This window comes from Macrobrachium rosenbergii, chromosome 48 (genome assembly GCF_040412425.1).
Source record: "Macrobrachium rosenbergii isolate ZJJX-2024 chromosome 48, ASM4041242v1, whole genome shotgun sequence".
Classification (NCBI taxonomy): Eukaryota; Metazoa; Arthropoda; class Malacostraca; order Decapoda; family Palaemonidae; genus Macrobrachium; species Macrobrachium rosenbergii.
Window position 1 is genome coordinate 73,838,902 of NC_089788.1, and position 22,004 is coordinate 73,860,905.

Below are 22,004 nucleotides of genomic sequence, written 5' to 3' on the forward strand. Positions count from 1 at the left end.
TGGCAGGATATCTGCCTTCCTCCGAGGAAGCAGCCTCTGGGTCGGACCCTTCCTTCAAGGCTGTCCTCGAGGACAGCCTAGCCTTGGAGGCTTTTGGACCTCATCCTTGAAGTTCTTGGGCCCTCACCAGGCCTGCTTCCCCAGCCTGGCAGGATACCTGCCTTTCTCCGAGGAAGCAGCCTCTGGGTCGGACCCTTCCCTTCAAGGGTGTCCTCGAGGGACAGGCTAGCCTTGGAGGCTTTTGGGCCTCATTCTTGAAGTTCTTGGGCCCTCTCCAGGCCTGCTTCCCCAGCCTGGCAGGATACCTGCCTTCCTCCGAGGAAGCAGCCTCTGGGTCGGACCCTTCCCTTCAAGGGTGTCCTCGAGGGACAGCTAGCCTTGGAGGCTTTTGGGCCTCATCCTTGAAGTTCTTGGGCCCTCTCCAGGCCCGCTTCCCCAGCCTGGCAGGATACCTGCCCTCCTCCGAGGAAGCAGCCTCTGGGTCGGACCCTTTCCTTCAAGGGTGTCCTCGAGGAACAGCCTAGCCTTGGAGGCTTTTGGGCCTCATCCTTGAAGTTCTTGGGCCCTCTCCAGGCCCGCTTCCCCAACCTGGCAGGATACCTGCCTTCCTCCGAGGAAGCAGCCTCTGGGTCGGACCCTTCCCTTCAAAAGTGTCCTCGAGGGACAGCCTAGCCTTGGGGGCTTTGGCCCTCACCCTCGTCCTAAGAGGAGGGCTTGCGTGGGAAGCTTTCGGACTCCATCCTGAGGAGGGCATTCTTCTTGTTTTCTCGTCCTCTGCTGAATTTCTGTTTCCATCGTCTTGGTGCAGTTTTCTTCAGGAAGTTCTGTTTTAGCTTCTTTATCTTCTCTTTTCAACGATCTGTGCTGGTATCCAAGTCCCTTCACTATACTCTTTGTTTTCTCTTACCCAGCTTTTCAAATATGACACCAGCTCTCTATGTTTTCTTCAAGGCGATTTGAAGCATCTCGGAGATTATTCCTGGAGACTTTGGAGTTCGGCGCATGCGCAAATGGCATTTCTTTCGTACTTCCAGGAACCGGAGACAGAAGGATTCCAAAATGTCTTCAAGGAAAATCCCGTAGGTTTTAGATAATTTTAACATTGCGTTAACCATTACTTAGAGTTCTTTTCTGACACATAAGCATTCAGAACCGAGAACTTCTTCCGTAGTCCGTCGTTGGCTTTTCCCAGGTGCTCCTTCCTCATCTGGTTTCGTCCAAGTCCCGTTTCAGTGTCTCATTCTTCGTCTGCAGATTCCGCAGCTCCCACTCTAAAGCATTCTTCTTCTCGTCCAGGCTGCTTGGACCGCCTCATCATCTCCTTCAGTCGGCGGTCTTTCTCTTCCGGTAAATTATCCTGCTGACACTGGATGGAGCCATTTTCTCTCGACAGCTCCCCAGCTTGTTCCTGCAGTTTTCCAACTTGGAGCTGGAGGTCTTCCTTCTCAGCCTTGCAACAGATGAGTGCGCCTTCCAGGTCTTGGGTTCCTTTAGTCATCCGCAGCTTTCCTCTTCCATCTCACGCAATTCCGTCTCCAGCTGCTGCCTCTTGTTGACGAAGTTGACAAGTGATCTTTGGCCAACTGGGCAGTCAGGCTCATTATTTTGTTGTTCAGGGCATCGATTAGGTCTTGAACAGCGGCACCATTCTTAGCCAGTTGCTTATTTTCTGCTTTCATTTTGGCGACCTAGTCTTCCAGCATATTTCCTGCATTTTCCTGCGTCGCCATCTCCTGCATCAGTTGCCTTTCTCTCTCCAGCAAACGGCTCTTGTCCTTTTTCCAGCTCCTTTCTGTTTTCTCGAAGATTATGTTCTAGATCACTAGCTCTTTTCGTTTAGGTGACATTCCAGCAGGATCACATTCTTCCTCTCTTCTCTCTCGAGACAAACTCCTCCCTGCAACGCTCGAAGTTTCCCATCATCATCATCTTGGATTTCCTGTTTCTTAGCGTTGTCCTTTATGTGTCGTGTTACAGAGATAACCAGTCCAGCAGCAGATTCTTGATTCCACAGGTTTCCAGGCCTGGACCCAATTGGGGAAATTTCGATGAGGCTCCGCTGAAGAGTATAGCGCATCAAACATTACTACTGCTAGGCTCAAACAAGGCAAATATATATTGTAGATCCATCTCGGAGTCTGTACCGACAGACTCTCCCTTCAGCTTATATATTCACCTCCCTCTCGTATTTTTCTCTCTCTCTGTTTTTCAGAATTAAAAAAAAAACTTTCTCAAGAAAAATTTCAAAATCGTTTCCAATTGACGCATCACAACATTCATAAAAAGTGACAACAAGCAACCGAAGAGACACGTCGTTATCATCTTCACGTCACTTTAACTTAACTCTTAATCCCGTCCATAGATCTCTCTCTCTCTCTCTCTCTCTCTCTCTCTCTCTCTCTAGGTGACAGAGTAAAATCTTTGGCTTATACATATCAAATAGATAGGTAATGTAGGTAGGTAGATATATACAGTATATATATATATATATATATATATATATATATATATATATATATATATATATGTATAATAGATAGATGGATAGATTGATATATAAGAGATATATATGATAGAAGCAAGATCCCGTGGTGGCTTAGGGCCAACTTGATCCATGCAAGACATTACAGAGGAATAATTCATTCAATATCTTCCTTCGATTTTAAGCCCCCGTGGGGGAGGTAGCGCCTTCAGCGCACCTCACGATGTAATGTAGGCATTAGATAAGGTTTGTTGCAGCTCTTCCTTAGGCCCCTAGCTGCAACCCCTTTCATTCCTTTTACTGTACCTCCGTTCATAGTCTCTTTCTTCCGTCTTACTTCCCACCCTCTCCTAACAAATGTTTCGTGGGGCAACTGCAAAATTTCCTTCCTGTTACACCTTTCAAACCTTTTACTTTCAATTTCCTTTCAGCGCCAAATGATCTCATAGGTTCTAGCGCTTAGTCTTTGGCCTAAGTTTTTATGTTACATTACATTTCACTCATATCACAATTTATGTTTTAAATGGTCGTATATAGACACAACTTATATATGTATGTATGTTTGTTCGTTTTTATACGTCCACGCACTGTTTATTTTGAATTATACAAAGCAGAGCGGAATAATAAACTATAGACGACTATAGAACGTTTGGGGAAAACATATCGTACTGGAGCATAGGTGTTGCAGCGTGAGTTTGGAATTGGAATTGTGCCTCGTAAGAGGCTAGTTAATTGGACACCTCCTCCCCCTAAACCCTGTGAGAGGCGCAGCATCTGTGAAAGATACAAATACAGGACGCCCAAAAGGGGTGAGTAACATAGTGGAGCAATCCCTGTCACAAGTACTGGGCTTTAACATTCAGACAAAAGAAAATGAGTGATTCCCTCTCCTAAAAAAACACAAGTCTGGGGTTGAATAATAGTAATAACAATAACATAATAACACGTACATGACAGCAGAAATAATAATAGTGGTAAAAACACATGCACATATCAGGCACTAATAATTACAAAGTTTATAGCCTAGGCTACATTAATTGTGACAGTGGAGTCTGCACAAGATCACATATGCAGAAGAGATAGACAGGTTAAAAAATGATAACAGTGTCACCATTTTGACTTAAATAAGCATTGTCATAATTACATCAACAATAATATTCCTGATTTGTCACTCTTTTTGGGCCACATCAAAAATCCTGTGAGTAAATGTATTGCTTGGTGCTCCAAAGTTGTGAGATTGTCATCCCCATACACCTGTATTTTAGGGCATGTCATGTCATAGTGATGAAGTTTGTGTGAGAATTTTACTGATATAACCGACCTCTGCCGGCAATTGGGATCAAAGATTATAATCCAAAAGGTTTTTTATCAGGTTTCGAAAACCTTCAAGTTACGCTTCTAACGATCGTGACTCTCGAACGTTTGAGCTGCTTCCATAGAAAACGGGCTCATGTGTATAAAGCGGTGCAAGCAACGCCTACTAGTACTACTACAGGCAGAAGCACTGGAGCAAGCGAACGTTGAAGGTCAAGAACTTTTCAAGTTCTACATGACAGCGAACGTTAGCGCTATCATTCTCGATAGCTAGCGTGTTTTGCTGTAAAGTAAAAACTTCACAAATTGTTTGTGTAAAATATTGCAATAAGACTTTTCTCGTGGAAGGAGAGCAGTTTGATCCCAAATATACTGTAATTTTGGATAACACGAGCTGAAATTGTCTGGCTCTATGTCAACACCAGCCGTAGGCATTGACTTGGGAACCACCTACTCTTGCGTGGGCGTGTTTGAGAATGTCAAAATGGAGATCATTGCCAATGACCAGGGAAATGGAACCACGCCCTCCTATGTGGCCTTCAGTGACGTAGAGAGACTCATTGGAGATCCAGCTAAGATTCAAGCTGACCTGAACCCAACTAACACTGTCTTTGACGCCAAGAGATTAATTGAAAGGAGATTCGACATCAGACACCTTTTAAGGTGTCAGTGAATCTGGTAAGCCAAAGCTGTAGGTGGAATACAAAGAACTCAAGACCTTCATTCCAGAGGTGATTTCCTCCATGGTGCTGACCAAGATGGAGGAGGCAGCAGAAGCCTAGTTGGGAAAGAAAGTTTCGGACGTAGTCACCACAGTTCCTGCTTACTTTAATGACTGCCAGAGACAGGCTGCCAAAGATGGTGGCGTCATTGCAGGATTAAATGTGCTACGAATCATCAATGAACCACAAGAAAGCTGGTCAAGGAAAGGAGCTGCTGATCTTCGATTTGGGTGGTGGCGTGCTGAACTGATGAATGGCTCGAAGTCAGATCCCATCAAGGAAGCTGGTGAATCACTTCTTGCAGGAATTTCATCCTTATCCCAGGCCAATGTGGAAATTGATTCTCTTTACGAAGACATTGACTTCTACACCACAATCATTCGTGCTATGTTTGAGGAACTGCTCTGACCTTTTTCGCAGTACCTCAGCACAGGTTGAGAAAGCCCTCGTAGTTGCCAAGTTAGACAAAAGTAGTATTGATGACATTGTCCTTGTTGGAGGCTCAACTCATATTCCAAAGGTGCAGAAGCTTCTGCAAGAATTCTTCAACGGGAAACAGCTCAATAAATCCATTAATCCCGACGAAGCTGTAGCTTACGGCGCAGCAGTTCAAAGAGCCATCCTATGAGGAGATCAGTCTGAAACTGTCAAAGGATCTCCTTTTGATTGACGTGGTTCCTTTGTCCTTGGGTATCGAAACCGCTGGAAGCGTTATGTCGGCTTTAATCAAGCGTAATACTGCCATCCCTACCAGACATTCCCAGATTTTCACAACCTATCAAACAACCAGCCTACTGTCACCATCCAGGTGTACGAGGGCGAAAGAGCAATGACCAAAGATAACAAGCTCCTGGGCACGTTCGACCTGATGGGTATCCCTCCAGCACCACGAGGAGTTCCCCGGATCGAGGTCACCTTCGACGTCGACGCCAACGGGATACTGACCGTGACAGCTGTCGACGAGTCCTCCAGAAAGTCGAGCAACATTACCATCACCAACGACAAAGGGCCTTGTCATCAAGATCTACGGAGGGGCGGCGGGTCAAGGACCACCCTTTGGGGCCATCAGCAAACCAACCAGCAGTGGGAAGGTGCCTGTTAGTGATGAGATAGACTAACTGCGTTTAAAAGTTAACATTTATGAACTAATGCGACAACGGCCGTCTTCCATGTACTTTAATTTCCTGAACCTCTTTTGCGTCATATAATTAATGGAATGACCTGTTTAATATTAAGCTAATGGGTTAGGCTACATCTAGGTAATCACTTCATCGCATGACATCCAGGCAGAAGCTCCATTAGATATGTATAACAATAAGTAATATTTCCTTCCTGATGCACACATACTACTGTATATTAAGATTTGCTTATGCAAAATTTTGTCTCAATTTGTTTTGTCGCTGGATTTCTGAAGTTTTACTACTTTAAAGCCTAATCTAGAAGCAGTTGATAATTTATAAGGAATATGACGGAAATGAATACATTCTCTTACCGCTTTATACACCTCAGGAAGGTAACCAGACGATAGTGATGCTATAATGAGACAGTGACTCATATTCATGTGTTCGATTGGCATGCATAATTCAAACCATTGCTTCTAAAGCATTTAACAATGCTAGAAGACACTATAATATGTTTGAGTCTGTTTCTTTAAAAGCAAAGGAGCTGTGGCAAAATTGCCTGTTTAACCAGATGAAAGAATAAAAAGCAGTTTACATTCTGAGACAATCTATTGGTTCATGGATCCGAAGGTGATGTTTACAGGTTAATGTTCTCGTCTGTGGGAAGTGGGCTGTGGATACATTTCTTTTGTTTATTCATGTATGATAGCCTAAATTGCTTTTTGAGTAAATTTTCAAAGTTTTTCTATTCATTTACTAAGAATGGAGTAGTATAGATCATTAAGAATAGGAGTAAACAGTAAATCATATCCATTTCAACTCTCTATTACCTGTCAACAGAGGAACAAGGATTAAATTGCAGGTTTTTGTAGCTTTAGTTTACGGGTTGACTGAGAACGCTCTAAATTTAAGTAGTGTCTCAAAAATTATTTTAGAAATTTAAGTTTCTGAAATGAATATGATAAAGATATAAAATAATTAAGGAAATATATTATTAATTCTATATAAAACGTAAATATAACTAATATAGAGTGTACTTTGATGACTATAAATTATGAAAAAACTGAGAAACATTACTTTATTTACAACGTAATCAAACGGGGTTATACGAACGCCCACTACACCAGCCAATCCCGACAACAGGTGTGTCAGCGGCCCACCCGTCATTGGAAGGTCAGCGACAGGTAACATCTCTTATCTTGTTTCCTGTCAATCAGCCGCTGCCTCACAATGACAGATAACGAAGACCCGAACAACATGGCACCGCAGGAGCCGAAGAACTACCTCGGATTCGATTTCAGCACGCAGCAGGTACGTAAGGGAGGTGTCGATGCAAGACTAAATAAGGCACGTCTTCGGTGTTTTGACAGGTGTGTCTTGAGGGACGGAATCGTGTTTTGTTCGTAATTTGTGATTGTGAGTCGACGGTTTTGTGTTGATTGTTGTGTAGTTAGCGTGGTTATTGTGTTCTGTAATTTCCGTTATGGTTTTACCGTATGTGGCGTCCCTACCGTAGGCAGTTGCATGCCCTTTATCGTGGCAGGGAGTGATTTGTAGCCAGTGATAATTTATGTATACATAAATCCTAAGTTTGGCAAGATTACTATATATCTATATGAGTCAGACCTAGCTAGATTGATTACTGCTTGGTAAATCTACAAAAAAGCTTCACAGTACTGTGTTTAGTACCAACCCCTTCGGATGCATGCAACAAAGACGGTATTTTTCTCCAATTATCCCAACAAATTTCTCAAAGTGTCTCATATGTACTTTATTATATGCAGATTTTCTGTATTAAGTTAAAAATATTTATTAAATGATATCTGATTGTGGAACTCTTCGGTATAATTAATGTCTATTCTGTCAGATTATCTTGTAAATGATTATTTCGTTTTTGTTGTGAAACTCACTACTGTCAGGCTAATAGTTCACTCAGTAGGCAAGGCTAGGCTAGTTTGATCTAGGCTTTTCTCAAAACCTTGGTTGGCTAAGAGAAGATTAATAGGAGATTTAATCATTGGTAAACTTACCAAAATATGCATAAAGGGAATGCACTCATTCTGGTGTGGGAATGATTTAGGAACAAAGTTGAACAGGGTTGCATTATCATGCTAAAAATATATGCCTAGGTTCTGTTGAAGGAAAATATGAAAAGAATTTTTAAAATCGACAGCTGTTATTTTGTCTTTATTCTGTGCAATGAACAACATTGGTAGTCTATATTGAAGTTAACAGGAAAGTACCATGCAAAAAGTAAGAAATAACACCATGGAACTATGGCATTTGAGAAAACATTTGACTGAATAGGCTGTCTGGAGAAGCAATTAGATTGGCATTTATTGGTAAAAGAAGAACTTAGCACCATGTTTTGATGTAAGTGTAGGCCTTAAAAGAATGGGGAACATTTGTGGCTGAGATGTTAAATTAATTTCTCATCAAACTCATGAACCATGTATTTATTTGACTATATAAATTGTGTTTTATGCCTTTTTATCATTATTGTTGTGTGAACCACTTACATTATTGTTTCCTTTACCCAATACACACAGTTATGAGGGGACCACATGGAGAAGCCAAGGTTTTTGGGTTGAGAAAAAGCAGAAATGAGAGATTTACATTAACAGAAAAGGTAACATGCAAAAGACGAGAAAAGTATAGAGATACAACAAAAAGCATGAAAATCTTTGTGTCACTTATAAGGATGCATCCTAACCTGACCCAGGATGCCAGTTCCTACCTGGCTTGAGGCATGCTTGCATGCATAAGAATATCTCTTAACGTAACCTAACCTTGGGTGGTGCATCTTACCTGCTATTTTTTTTTTTATTGTACTTTTCAGTGTTACACAGTGAAATGTCTTTGTGCAGCATATATGCAAATTAAAGTAGTTAGGGCATATGAAGTTGATTTTTGAATTTTCTTGTAATACAGTGTCATTCTTTTATCAACTTGAGTGCGGTAATTGTTTATTTGTATGTTTTTTTTTTATCTGGTGGAATGTTTCTTTTAATTGTCAGACTTGTGAAACTTTTCAGACAGTGAAGTTAGGTTCAATGGCTTTATTAACATTGTATCTGTTGTGTTTACAGTTGAAAGCAATTGTTGTGAATGATCGTCTTGAGGTTTTGCAAGAGGCTGCTGTCCAATTTGACAATGATTTACCAGAATACAGGTATGAATAATGTATCTCGACTTTGTTTTGCTAATTATGATTGTGGAAAATACTATGAATTTTTTGTAAAATATGTAGAAGATACATTGTCAGGTTTTTTAAATTCTCTGTAACAACTTCCATAGAACCCACGGTGGCGTTAATGTTGGAGATGATAACGTGACTGTAACAGCTCCTTCAATCATGTGGGTTAAGGCCTTAGACATGCTTATGGACAAACTTCGGGTTGCTGGAGCTGATTTCTCATCCATAGCTGCTCTCTCTGGCACTGGACAGGTGAGGTTTTTTATTTTTGTAGTAAGGATAATGATAAAATTACTTTATAATTTATTTGATGTACTCTAGGACCATCTTTTCTTTTATTTATAATCTATATTTTCATTATTTCTTGGATATACAGTATTTTATTTTTCATGTGATTTGTTTTTGATGCTCTGATATATTGATATACTATATAGGGTATTGTCGATCATTAAGATTTCATTAATTTTATACCTTTAATATTGTGTTGTTTGACATGTAACCTCTAAGTTATTCTGTTGTAATTTTAGTTATATAATCATTACAGCCTTTGTGTAAAGCCTAGGTAATAGTATCTGTCAGTTGCAGAGTTAAGTCTTGTACTGTCTTGTGTTTTGGAAAACTGAATTTGGAGTACGGTCACCAAATTGAACAGATCGTGAACTTATGAATATGCAGTGCTGATGGTAATTCTTTGTTGTAATGTGTATTGGCAGTGGTTATGGAAACCATTCAATGGATTTGTGTTAATGCCAACAGCAACATGGTAGTGTTTACTGGAGGAAGGGTTCTAGTAAACTGCTCGAAGATTTGCAGCCCGAGCGATTTCTTCACGACCAGTTGGCCATGGCTTTCAGCATTACAGATTCCCCCATTTGGATGGACTCCTCCACCACTGCTCAGTGTCGAGAGCTGGAAGAAAAAGTTGGTGGTGCTCAGGTATGCTCATGTTAGTTTTGTGTTTTTACTCTAAGATGGAGGAAAAATGTAGGTGATAATTTGTTACATATATTATCCAATACTATGTCAAAATTGAAAATATAAAAGTAAAATATGTTTATGACTAAATTTGAAAATGGCACTATATTGCTATTTTAAATACTGTAATGACTTCATAAATAGTACTACAAGACTCCAAACCAATGCTGCTTAATTTTTACGAAAAACTCAGAAACTGTCAGACATCACCGGCTCACGGGCATATGAGAGGTTCACAGGAAACCAGATTGCTAAGATATACCAGAAACGGAAAGAGGCCTATAACTGCACTGAGGTTAGTAATGGTATACATCACTGTATATGATTAGTGATATTCATGCTTTTAATATTCACATATTCTATTACTTGAATTTTGTATGCGTGTAACTTATCATGAGACTTTAGTTTTTCATGATATATCGCTCCTTTCTGGCAAAGTGTCAAACGTGCATTTTAAACATTTTTTAAGGTATATCTACTTTGGCAGTTATTTTATCATTAACTTTTTGTTTCAGCAAAGCATTAGGTCTGCCTCTCTCACCATCCAGGATGTATGGTGAGAGAAACACACTTGAAGCTTAGCTGAAGCAGGAAGTCAATGATAAAATCACCATGGATGCAGATAACTAAAAAAATTTTTTAAAATGCATATTCAGCACTTTGCCAAAAAAGGCATGATATGTATGAGCTTTCTATGAAGAAACAATTGGATGTATTTATTATTTTTAATTCGTTTATTTCAGAGAATTTCCTTAGTCAGCAGCTTTGCGTGCTCGATCTTCCTCGGGAAATATGCGCCAATTGATTACGCTGATGGATCCGGAATGAATCTTTTGGATATAAATACCAAGACCTGGTCCCAAGCTTGTTTAGATGTAAGTATTCCATATTAAAAAGTACAGTATCTACAGTACAATACAAATACTGTAATCTTAGCAGTATTTTGACAAATACTGACCTTTTGTAATATGTGGGAATTTTTTTGTCATTAGTATTATATCAGTATTCCCAAGTTTGTACCAATGGAACTTCATTTTTCTTTTTACTTGTTTGTTATTTTCAAATAAACCCTTCATACCAGCCTCACTATTGAAATTTTGCAGGCTTACTTTGTGTAACTAGTTTTTACTGGTGATGATCAATATTACAGACTCAGAAGTTTAGGTTGCCCTTTAATGAAAAAGTATGTAAACAATTAAAGTTTTTATTTACAGACTAGGATGAATACTGTATGTGCTTTTTCTTGTCACTGCTAACAAAACTTTTAAAAAAAAAAAAAAAGCATTTTTAGTACACTTTCTTATTCCACCTATTACTCTATGATGCATATCTTCAGTAAGGAGTTGGTGAAGGGGTTTCCCAGTTCAGTAAGTTTTTCTTCCCATATTATGTAGGCCTGGACTTAATGTACAATGTCCTCTTTCCACCATACTGAGCAGGGTCATCTTTGTCTTTCTTCAAGGACTGAAAGGGTACATTATGATAAAAGTCAGTGTGATGAAATCTTACATGATATTGACATCTGGAAATCGCCTTCGTGCAGTCCTGAGTACAGTATTATGTTATTAAAGACTTTCTTGAAGCAGCCCAGTTGAACACGTCTAATTGGAGATGGAACAAATAGAGAATGCAACTATCCATGGATATCAACTCTGGCAGATGGGATGTACACTCATCCATCGGCCTTCCCTTCAACATCATTAAGAATTACCTCCTGGTGATGTTGGAGTTCACAGAATGAACGTCAAGTACGTAGCATGCAATCGCGGAATTCATCAGCTTTTCTTCTTGAGAAGAACTAGAGTGTACCATAGTAGCAGCATGTTTATGGTATTCTTCAGGTCTTAAAAATGTGTAGGAAAACTGACATTGTGGGATTGAAGTGACCTGAGAACTGACAATGTGTGATTGAAGTGGTCTGAGAACTAACAATTTGGGATTGAAGTGGTCTGACCAGTTGGCACCTGCAAAACTCAGAAACTCCTAGCCTACCCTGCTTCACGCTTGTATGTTACTTAAATTTCTGAAAGGAAGGGTGATTGAAAAATCTGTTTCCTACGTTGATGCATCAGTGGCTTTTTCAGCTATCATTTTGTTCAGGATGTCACGCTCCCACGGAACTTTCAGAACCATCCAGCTGAACAGTTGATATTGTCAAAGCATTAGGTAAATTTTGAAGCCACTGTCAGGGATAGTGACCCTTTTGCAGTGTTGCTATTTAAACCATTATGCTCCTCGTCCAGTTTAATGTGTGGCTATTATGTAAGACTTTTTGCTTTGCAACACCAGTGAGTACTTCAGCAATTGGCCTGCATTCTTTTTGTCAGTCTGCTTCTTGATCTATTGTGTGCTCAAACATATGACTGACCAACTAGCGTGAAACTTACACCACATTTTTAGCATTTGGGCCACAGCAAGCTGAATTCCAGTGCCTTTTCTTAATTTTTTTTTTGTATGGGCACACTACTACACAACACTTCTTATAAACATTCAAAGTCAAAGGTAGTGTAGTACCATGGAAAATCAGTAGGCAAAACCAGTGGTTTCATTGAAGTATTTTTGAATAACATTAATAACAGAGCAGGCACATGTGATTTTATACTGCAGGAACAAGATATGCATGCTGTGCTGTGATACACAAACAATACATTTGATTAATTTTCATTGTAATGACAGATGTATAAGATGATTAGAGATCACAGGATATACAATTTAGAGTGAATACATAATCATAGGCAACTGAAAATGATCTGCATGTCTGATGATGCTTATTCAACAAAAAACAAATACACTATTTAGGACATTATTAGTTAGTGTGGGGACAGGACCTTATGTGATAGCACAACATTGAACACATACATGGCTTTGACTAGACTATCTCATCTCTGTGACACACACACACACATACACACTCACTACTGTCTAACTTCTGCTCCCAGAATATGGTACCGTGCGTAGGCAAGGCTAGATAGCATCTATTCTGGGCTGCCTTGGCGGGGTTGATTTTGCGATGTATCTTGCTCTAGTGACAGGTCCTAGAAGGCACAGTATTCAGATTTATCTTGTATCTGGATCCGTGCTATATTGTTTTTGTATTTCAAGAGTTTGAAGTCCATTGGATGAATGATGCTGTTTTAGAAATCCAGCATACTTTCACTTGTAATAATTTTTTGTCTTGAAAATATTTAGAACACATCTCTTGGTCTTTCTTTAGATATAATTCAGACTTGAGTGATAAGTTCTGAGGTCTAAACCTGTAGTATTTATGAGTCATTGATATTGCAGGCATGTGCCCCTGATCTTGCAGAGAAACTCGGCCAGCCTGTTCCTGCTTGTGAGAAGCTTGGTACAATTGCCTCATACTTTGTCGATCGGTATAGTTTTAATCCGGACTGTGCTGTGGTAGCCTTCACTGGGGATAATCCTGCATCCTTAGCTGGTAAGATAAATTTGCGTGTTTTTTATGGTTAACTAATATCAGTAAACTAAAAAAAGCATAAGGAGTGAAGGTGTATTATTTAATATAGAATTTCTTTACAGCTTAAGTGATAATTTTTTTTCCCTTTTTTCTGTTTTTTAAGGTTTTCATGTTGAGAGAGGTCAAGTTTTTTTGTTTAGCTGCTGTTCATTGTCCCACTCAGGACAGTGACAAAGCTTAAATGATGCCAAGTAGCATGCAGGAAAGTAAGATTTCTGTATATTATTAGATAATTGTTATGTAGTTTAATGAAACCATTCTTGAGTTAAATCTGTAACTTTAAAAGGGCTGACCTGAATTTGTAGAATATCTGAGATTATAGAGTTTCTTGTAATCAACTGTTTAGGTACTTTAAGTTAACCACTTCTTCATAACCATATGAAAATGTTCTTGTGGATATTTATTATTAATTGATTTACCAGTTTTTTGGGAAGTAACTTGAATTGTATCTTGTACTGTATATTGATTGTAGATTGTAGTGTTCTTTTTCTTTTTCAAACTGCTATACAATGTTACTCATTGTTAAGATTTTAAAGGATTTTATTCAGTTTTTATTAGAACCTTTTAAATATTGTATATTTCTGAATCAGACATTCAAGAACCCATTGCGAGTTAGATTTAACACATTGTCTATAGAATATAGCAGGCATTCAAGAAATCTATTATGAAATATAGTACATCAGTTTACTGCTGTAATAAAAATCCTGTAAACAATCTAATATTGAACAAGCATTTGAAATTCAAGAGTGAGCTGAAAAATAATGTTGAACAAACATTTGAAATTCAATATTAAGCTGTAAAACAAAAATTATGGATAGCGAAGGAAAAAAGAATCTTAGTCATATTTTGATGCATACATTGCATGAAATCTAGTAAATGCTAAAGTAATTTGGTGCTGTAGCATCCTAAATTAGGAATGATAGAGTGCAGTTATCAGGTTTCAGCATAAACATAGGTAGAAACAGGGATGTGATTGAAATCCAGAAGCTTAGTAATTCAGTGTGAGCTAGCATCAATACCAAACATAAAGTGAAAGAAAACCAGGGTTTACATTACTCTTTTAAACAAGGCCATTTATTGCAGACTGTACATTCTCTTATTGATATCTAACTGAACTAAATTTTTAGGGAGGTCATGAATGCTAGACTCTGGAAAGACAGCGTCAGGACTTGGAAGAGTATTTAATTTCTTTAGCCATTCCTTCATGGTTTGTGATTCAACAGTATTTGCTGATTGATGGAAATATTTGTCAGTCTTTTTATAATATTAAGGTTGTGGTTTTTCTTGTTTGGTGAAGTTGTTTGAGGAGACTAAAAGGTGTTTCCATTAATATACTTTTGTTTCCATTAAAATAATTTGTAGTGAATTATCTGCATAAAACTTCATTGAGAATTGTTAGATGAGATTTCTTTATTTCCACGTATCACTGTTTGGAATGATAGCTGCAGTGTAAGTGAAGTCCAGGAAGTTTGGAAAACTGTAGGAAATTATGTCTTTCACTGACAGTAATTTCAAGACATGGAAAAACAAGCTGTGCAATTGTGATTTTTTGACATATGCAAACTGTTTGTCCAAGAGGTCAAGGAGGAATTCTCAGGACAATGCAGAGTGCTTATGGAGAAGAAAGCATGATTGAAATAAAACTTCGAAAGTTGATTAATAATTCATGCTTTAGCCAGTAAATTATTTTGCCTGCTGGAAACTTGTCCTTACTTTCCTTACCAAAAATATACAGCAGTTGTCATTATAGAACCACTGATGTCATTAAAGTTTGGCATTGGTGAAAAACGAACTTATCATTGTATACTCTGCCACTCCAATGTTTTTATGCCATTATTTTGTTACTGTTAAATCATTGACATTCAAAACTGTTGACATGATGTTAGTTACAAGATTGGGATATCTATTACACTACCAGAGAGGAAGTATTAAACAATTATAGTAACAAGGCTCTTGTTGTCATAGTATTGTAGTTAAGTTAGTTTGACATAATTTTTCTGTATTACCAGTTATATATATGTATTATCAGTATAGTTTGTAATACTGTAATGCTGTTTTCTTGTGATTATTTTATATAGATATTGAATAGATATAGGTCCCTATCGTAATACTGTACTGTATTTGGTCAAGAATGAGGTACAATAAATTTTTCTAGGTCGTCTGACCTGTGTAATTATAAAATATTGTTAATTGGTTGAAAGATTAATGTTTTGGGATGTATTTGTTCCCCAGGTATGTGTTTGGAGAGGGGTGATGTTGCTGTTAGCCTGGGCACTAGTGACACAGTGTTTTGTGGCTCGACACCCCAACGCCAAAACTAGAGGGGCACGTCTTTGTGAATCCAGTTAACAGCAAGGCTTACATGGCTCTCTTGTGGTGGGTTTTAATTTGTTTTAATTGTCAGAATGTGGCAGCTAGCTCTAAATATAAAGTGCTGTAGTAAGCAAATAAAATTCATGTCAAGTTCTACTGTTACTTGAGAGAATTTTTAATACAGATAGGCCCTGACTTATTTCTGGGTTAGATTCACAACCATCATATGCAAGTTAGTTTTATAGTAATCTCAGAAGTGTGTATTGTAGGTTTTTATGTGCAATTTTACTTTTAACATATCGGTTTTTATAGAAATACAGTATATGTTTATCTTTTGTTTTTACTTGTGCGTTACCCTTTATACATTTACCATGCAAAGATGTTATTTTTCATTTTTTAATAATTATTTGAATATAAAGTGTTTGAAATTTTACTGTTTTTTAAAAGTTCAAACATCTTTGTATCTGTTGTGTGTTAATTGTTAGGTCTAAGGACCCTAAGCACTGTTAATTCTTATCATTATTTGATTGCTTTTACAGCTTCAAGAATGGATCACTAACAAGAGAAAAAATAAGAGATGAAAATGCAGATGGTTCGTGGGACATCTTCAACCAGCTGTTAGATATGACCCAACGGGGAAATTTCGGCAACATAGGTAGTGTATCTTTAGAAAAGAGATATTTTGAGCATATACATCTATATTTTACATTGTTATTGCTTGTTGAATTTCCATGTATGTTAGTTTCAAAATTGTAATTGAAGCCAAAAAATACAAAAATGGATGATATGATAGTACACCTACTGAGGGTTAGTGACACCTGGTCATCAGTGTTTAAATAAGAAAAGCCCCAGAGTTAGGAAGAAATACCAGACAATTGGAGAATTACAGAATAGGTGAGATAAACTCAAAACTTTGTTGGCAATGAAGCTTTAACCAATCTCAAATACATATAGCCTATACAAGAAGCCTTAAGTACCTCAGATGGGAACTTCACAACTGTTGAAAAGTCAGCCCTAATGTACCAGCACCAAAAATCTTAAAATACATAAGAAAACCAGAAAGCAAATATTGTACTGCAGCTAACACTGGCTGTTGCTAGAGAACTGTTATTTCAGGAAATACTACAAAGGGACTGGACTGGAAAATGAGAAGCCAGCAACATGGGACATTGACACCAGCAAAAAATTAACCTACTGTTAAGCATAGAATCCAATAATTGATCAACTAAATGGAAAAATAAGGTGAAAGGATAAAGTGAGTGAAAGAGATAATGAAAGAGGGTAAAGAGCTTTTAGGAATCCTGTAGTAAATGAAGAGTTTGGCAAGTCTGCTTCCCTGCTAAAATTGCTGCAGACACAAGAAGTGAGGCTTTTACCCACTGTTTAACAAAGGATAGCAGGGTCTGGGACATTCAAAGACCATGATTGTGGGCTATGTAGGAGAGGTGAGTTATTGGTTAAACAAATGATTGTTTAGAATTTCTTTTTTCTGCTACTGCATTGTTCTGATCATTGTTCTATGTAATAATTTAAATTGTGTTTAAATTTACAAGTTGAATTTCTTTTATAGGTATGTATTACCACAAGCCAGAGATTACTCCTGAGTTGGAAGGGATCTTTCGATTCAATAAGGCAGATGAAGCAGTCTCTCGTTACACAAGTCGAGAAGTAGAAGTTCGGGCATTGGTTGAGGGGCAGTTTGTGGCCAAGCGTGTTCATGCAGAGAACCTGGGCTACAACACAGGTGAATTATTAATAACTACATGTGGATTAGCACTGAGCACCATTTAGAAGCTTTCCCGTCAAATATATGAGAATTATTACTTCATTACTGTATAATTTGGCATTTTAAGTAAATTTGAAATTTAAAATTTGTGTAATTACAGGAGTATGTAATAAAAGGCCTTTAAACTTCAAGAAATTTTCAATCTTTCTGTAGATAAGAAAGGAAGTAATTTTACAAATTACATCAGTGCCATAATCATAATATTCATAAACCAAAAGAAATTCTGTACCAAACATTAACTGTAATAAGAATTTTAAATGGTATTGCAGGTAGCGGCTCTCGGGTTTTGGCTACAGGAGGAGCTTCCAATAACAAGAGCCTCTTGCAGGTCTTGGCAGATGTCTTCAACACACCTGTGTACACAATGGTATGTTATTAGAAGATTACCCATTATCATTTAAGGTGCATCAGTAATCATATGTTTTGTTAACTTTTCCTCAAGAAATGGATTAGTCTGTTCAGTCATTAGGCGATGTTTTCTCACATAGAGGATAAATCTTTTCCACCAATACATGCATTCCTCGTGTTTCAGGAAATAGCCAATTCAGCCTGCCTTGGCTGTGCTTATAGAGCCAAACACGGACTTCTTGGAGGTCAGTACGAGCAGGTGATTAAAGGACCGGAATTCAAACTAGCCTGCAAGCCAAACAGTGATGCAGATAAGGTTAGTGGAATGCGAAGTTTTTCCACTTACTGTTTACTTTTTATGAGTACCTGACATTGCTTAAGAATGGATCTGTAGTTTTGACTTTAAACCACTCCTCTTTCCCCAAAATACAGCAATTAAGTACATTAAGTCACTCATTTATATTGAAGCACGTACAGTAGTAACTCAGTCAAACATGCTTAGGGGACTTTCTTTCTGAACAAAGTTTAAGGAACAAAAATTCTATATCACAGCTTGCATGTGAATAGTTGCTAAGATACATTACAGCTGACAGCAATTCCAGGTAGTACTTCCGAATCTAAATTAACATATACTTTGTACTGAACATTCAAGGTAGAGGTTTATTTAAAAATGGATTGCATCTAAAATGGTTCTTTGCGCTTTACATTCAATTTAGAGGTTTATTTAAAAATGGATCACATCTAAAATGGTAGCTTAGGAAAAAATAATGATAATGGGACTGAACTGATGAGTACAGAAGTCTGTTTAGTTGAGGTGTTCTTATATAATCAGATTTGTATCTGAAGGCTGATTTCTTCATGTGTATAGTAATAAACCCTTTGAATTTAGATATCAGTTGACCTTCCTAATATATATAAATATGAGCACCCTCAGCATGTGGCTGATTGCATTGTAGTGTGCTCTTTTTACCTACATAGCCTGGCTGACTGAGCATTTCTTTGTCAGTCCGCTGCTTGTAGGATTGGTTGCATTTCATCATGACCAGTAGTAAAGGCAAAGACTGTATTGTAAATCAGAAGTGCATTCAGCATTTTGAAATAAAAATTTAGCTTTATACTGGTAAAATATTTATTCAATAAAAACTTGTAATCAAATTTGGATAGAAAACTGTTCTTTAACTAAAGTTAGCTTTTATAGGGAGCTGCAAGGTTTAAAAAAAATTGATAATTTTTATATTACCAGTTTACTGATTGCAAGGCTTTTACATATTGTATTTATTTTGTAGGTTGTCATATCCTTTACCACATTAATATTGAAAAGTCATAATTTATTCAAAAGTGTATTGTACATGTAAAGGTGTGTCTATTTGTTTATTTAATGTATTTTTCAGATTTTATTATCATAGAGTACTGATTATTTCATCACAACCCCATTAGTCATGCCCATATCCATATTCTTTAGTGTCCCAGACACACACCATCTTTTCTCTCGCAGGTTGAAGAAGCGTAATCATTAACGTGTGTTCTCTCTAAACCCATCATTAGGTGTAGTACAAACTATCGTCCTCAGAGTTTGCATGTCTATAGCAGTCTCAAGCAAGCAGTTTTTGGTCCCAAGCCTTCAATTTTCTTTACCTTTTCACAGCAAGTCACACTTTTAAAGTTTGCTGTATTGTTTTTCTGGTTTTGTAAATCCTATTCTTGGTACTGGAAGCAGCAGGATGTTTGGATTGATCACCATTAGCTACCAGATGATGAGGCTCTTAAAAATATATACCTTAAGGATAGAGTAAGCGGAGTTGGCACAACGATCCATGAGGAATCAGATATTGAAAGGAAATTGTCTAGGTTTGACTGCTGCGCTAAATTTTGTGATGGTACTACAAATTTACAAGTCCTTGGCATCTCTGACGGCAAGTATCTATTTTGATTGTGATTATAACCTTTGGAGAAAAAGATGAAGGGGTTGGTGTGAGAGAGAGAGATGTGATGATGTCAGAATTACCGGTAAACAGAATGAAGCCTGCAAGAAAGTAGCAAAGGGGTCAGTAATAAGGAAGTGGTCATCAACATGGAAGCAGAATTATTTCCCTCATCAGGGCAAGGGGTTATGACCTTTGCTCCAGCAGTTTGAGCATTGCTTTCAGCTGAATGGTGTCAGTCCCAAATCATACACCTTGGGTCTTCAGAATATGTTGCTTTTTGCAACTGCTTTGAGTAGTGAGCATGCTCTGGACTCCCTTCTAAAGCTAGTAGACAGAACAGTACTGTAGGGTCTTTTTCGTTTTTTCTTGGAGGTTGGGTTGTTGTGGATGTACCCTGATCCAGATCAAGATATATGGCATTGGTGACATCGGGTGATGAGGTCCATGACGTTATGGAATAAGTAACAGTGCATCATCATGTGCAAGTTAAAACACCTCCCTAAGTCTCCAAATGTGGCCAGTTGGCAACTAGCATGAAAATCTGAGTGCAGTTGTTGACAGCTCATCAAAAGTCATATGTTGTTAGACCTAGGGCAACACTCATTCTAGAACTTGTGTGCAAACTGGGAAGTTTATCTGGCAGAGGGGCTAGTAGCTTTCAAGGAAAGAGGACATTTGTTGGCTGATAATTATTGCAAGAAATCAGGGTTTATGGTAGAGTTGGTCTTAGGACTCCATGATGTGCATGGCTCTTTGACATGGAAAATTTTAAATACAGGACAAGTCTCTAATAGCAGCTTGGTAGTTACTCAGTGTTACTTTTTTTATTTTTTCTCATCATCTGTACATTTTACCCTCCTAGACTTCTTAGGTGGATGCTGAGGAAACTGTATGCCTCTAGGGGCTTGAGGATGATTATGCTATCTTCTATCCAGATCATAGGAAGTTATTTCAGGCATGGTTCACCTGAAATTTTTTTTTACGTTTTATACCCATTGTTTTTACATGGATAGTGGATTGTGTGTGCCCCTACAGGTGGTTACAGTGGGCACTGTTGAGAGACACAGTCCTTGGAGATGCTAAGTACTATGTCTTGTGATGGAGATAAGAATCGTGGTACATATGGGTATTGAGTTTGTATGAAAAAAAAAAAATTATCCACAAAAGCTATTACTTGACACACCATGTCCTCCCTCCTTATTCCTTCTCCAACTGAGTGCAGATGCTTGTGTTAGGATGAAGCTTTTTTCTCACAACTTGGGCTTACAGTGTTAAAATATCTTCAGTACTTAAAGAGTATATGGCAACTGAACCTGCGTGTATGTTAGGAAAGACTGTTAAGGGTGTAGTTTTCATATACAAAATGTGACAAGTTCTTGTCAAGTTTTCAGTCATGTTTGACAAGGTTTCCATTATGGTGTGGTAGAAATTGAACAAGCCTTCACAGGTGAGGGGGAATTAAGCATTGTGAATGAATTTCTTTTAAGAGAACGTCTGTCTGAATGTATTTTTAATTGTACTTGGTTATTTCCAGGTGTACACAGCCATGGTGGAACGTTTTCATGAATTAGAAACCTCACTGTTGGCATCCAAAAAGACTGACTAAGGTCTTTTCGTTTCTAAAATGTATTATGAGGCAAGCAGCTTTAGTACTTTTTCCAGATATCTTTAATAGATGGTTGTTAATATAAAGAATCAGAGATTCTTATAAATTGAAATATTGGTTGTGTTTTTTTGTAAAGCTATTTAATGTTTTAAGATTATTTTTATATTCTTGAAAAGCCAAGTTCTTTATGAGGCAAGCAGCTTTACTTTTTCCAGATATCTTTAATAGATGGTTGTTAATTTATAAAAAGCATGAGATTATCATAAAGAATCACAGATTCTTATACTGTAACACGAAATATTTAATGTAGTTTAAAATATTTTTTATATTCTTCAAAAGCAGCATTCCACTTTTACAATGCATTAGTGGGGAAAATTTTCTGATAGATGTATATTATGTTGATCGTGTAGTTAGTTACCGAGAGATTATTTTCATGTCATGATGAAGAATTCACTTCTCGTGAACCCAGTTCAAATGCTTTCCTAACTGAAATGCACTTTTATTTTTTGCTTCTAAAACATGAAATGTTGCCTGTTGTATTCATAGGTAGCTAGTCAATATTTGCTGGTCAAAACTGAATCTGTTACTTTAATCTTCTTAAAATACTAACATTTATTCTGCATTGTTTATCTGCTGCATTTTTTGCATTTAGCTAGAAGGAAAATACCTCGTCAGTTAACATATCCAACATTCCCTTTACATAGCATTCCAGCTATTTTGCTTATCCAGAGTTTAGGA

At 37.7% G+C, this 22,004-nt stretch overlaps 1 protein-coding gene and 1 pseudogene across 1 annotated transcript; both read left to right on the top strand.

Annotated features, from left to right (window-relative positions):
* The first annotated feature begins 4,208 nt into the window (after window positions 1-4,208).
* Window positions 4,209-5,620, top strand: LOC136831137 (heat shock cognate 71 kDa protein-like; annotated as a pseudogene).
* Window positions 5,621-6,771: 1,151 nt separating this feature from the next.
* Window positions 6,772-21,378, top strand: LOC136831553 (xylulose kinase-like). The gene is given in 14 exon segments (XM_067092139.1): window positions 6,772-6,950; window positions 8,729-8,811; window positions 8,937-9,087; window positions 9,592-9,771; window positions 10,004-10,105; window positions 10,554-10,685; window positions 13,096-13,249; window positions 15,521-15,577; window positions 15,580-15,664; window positions 16,141-16,256; window positions 17,172-17,345; window positions 17,657-17,754; window positions 17,920-18,051; window positions 21,195-21,378. Coding segments are annotated over 14 exon segments (1,617 nt in total). The 5' UTR covers window positions 6,772-6,869; the 3' UTR covers window positions 21,267-21,378.
* Window positions 21,379-22,004: the final 626 nt, after the last annotated feature.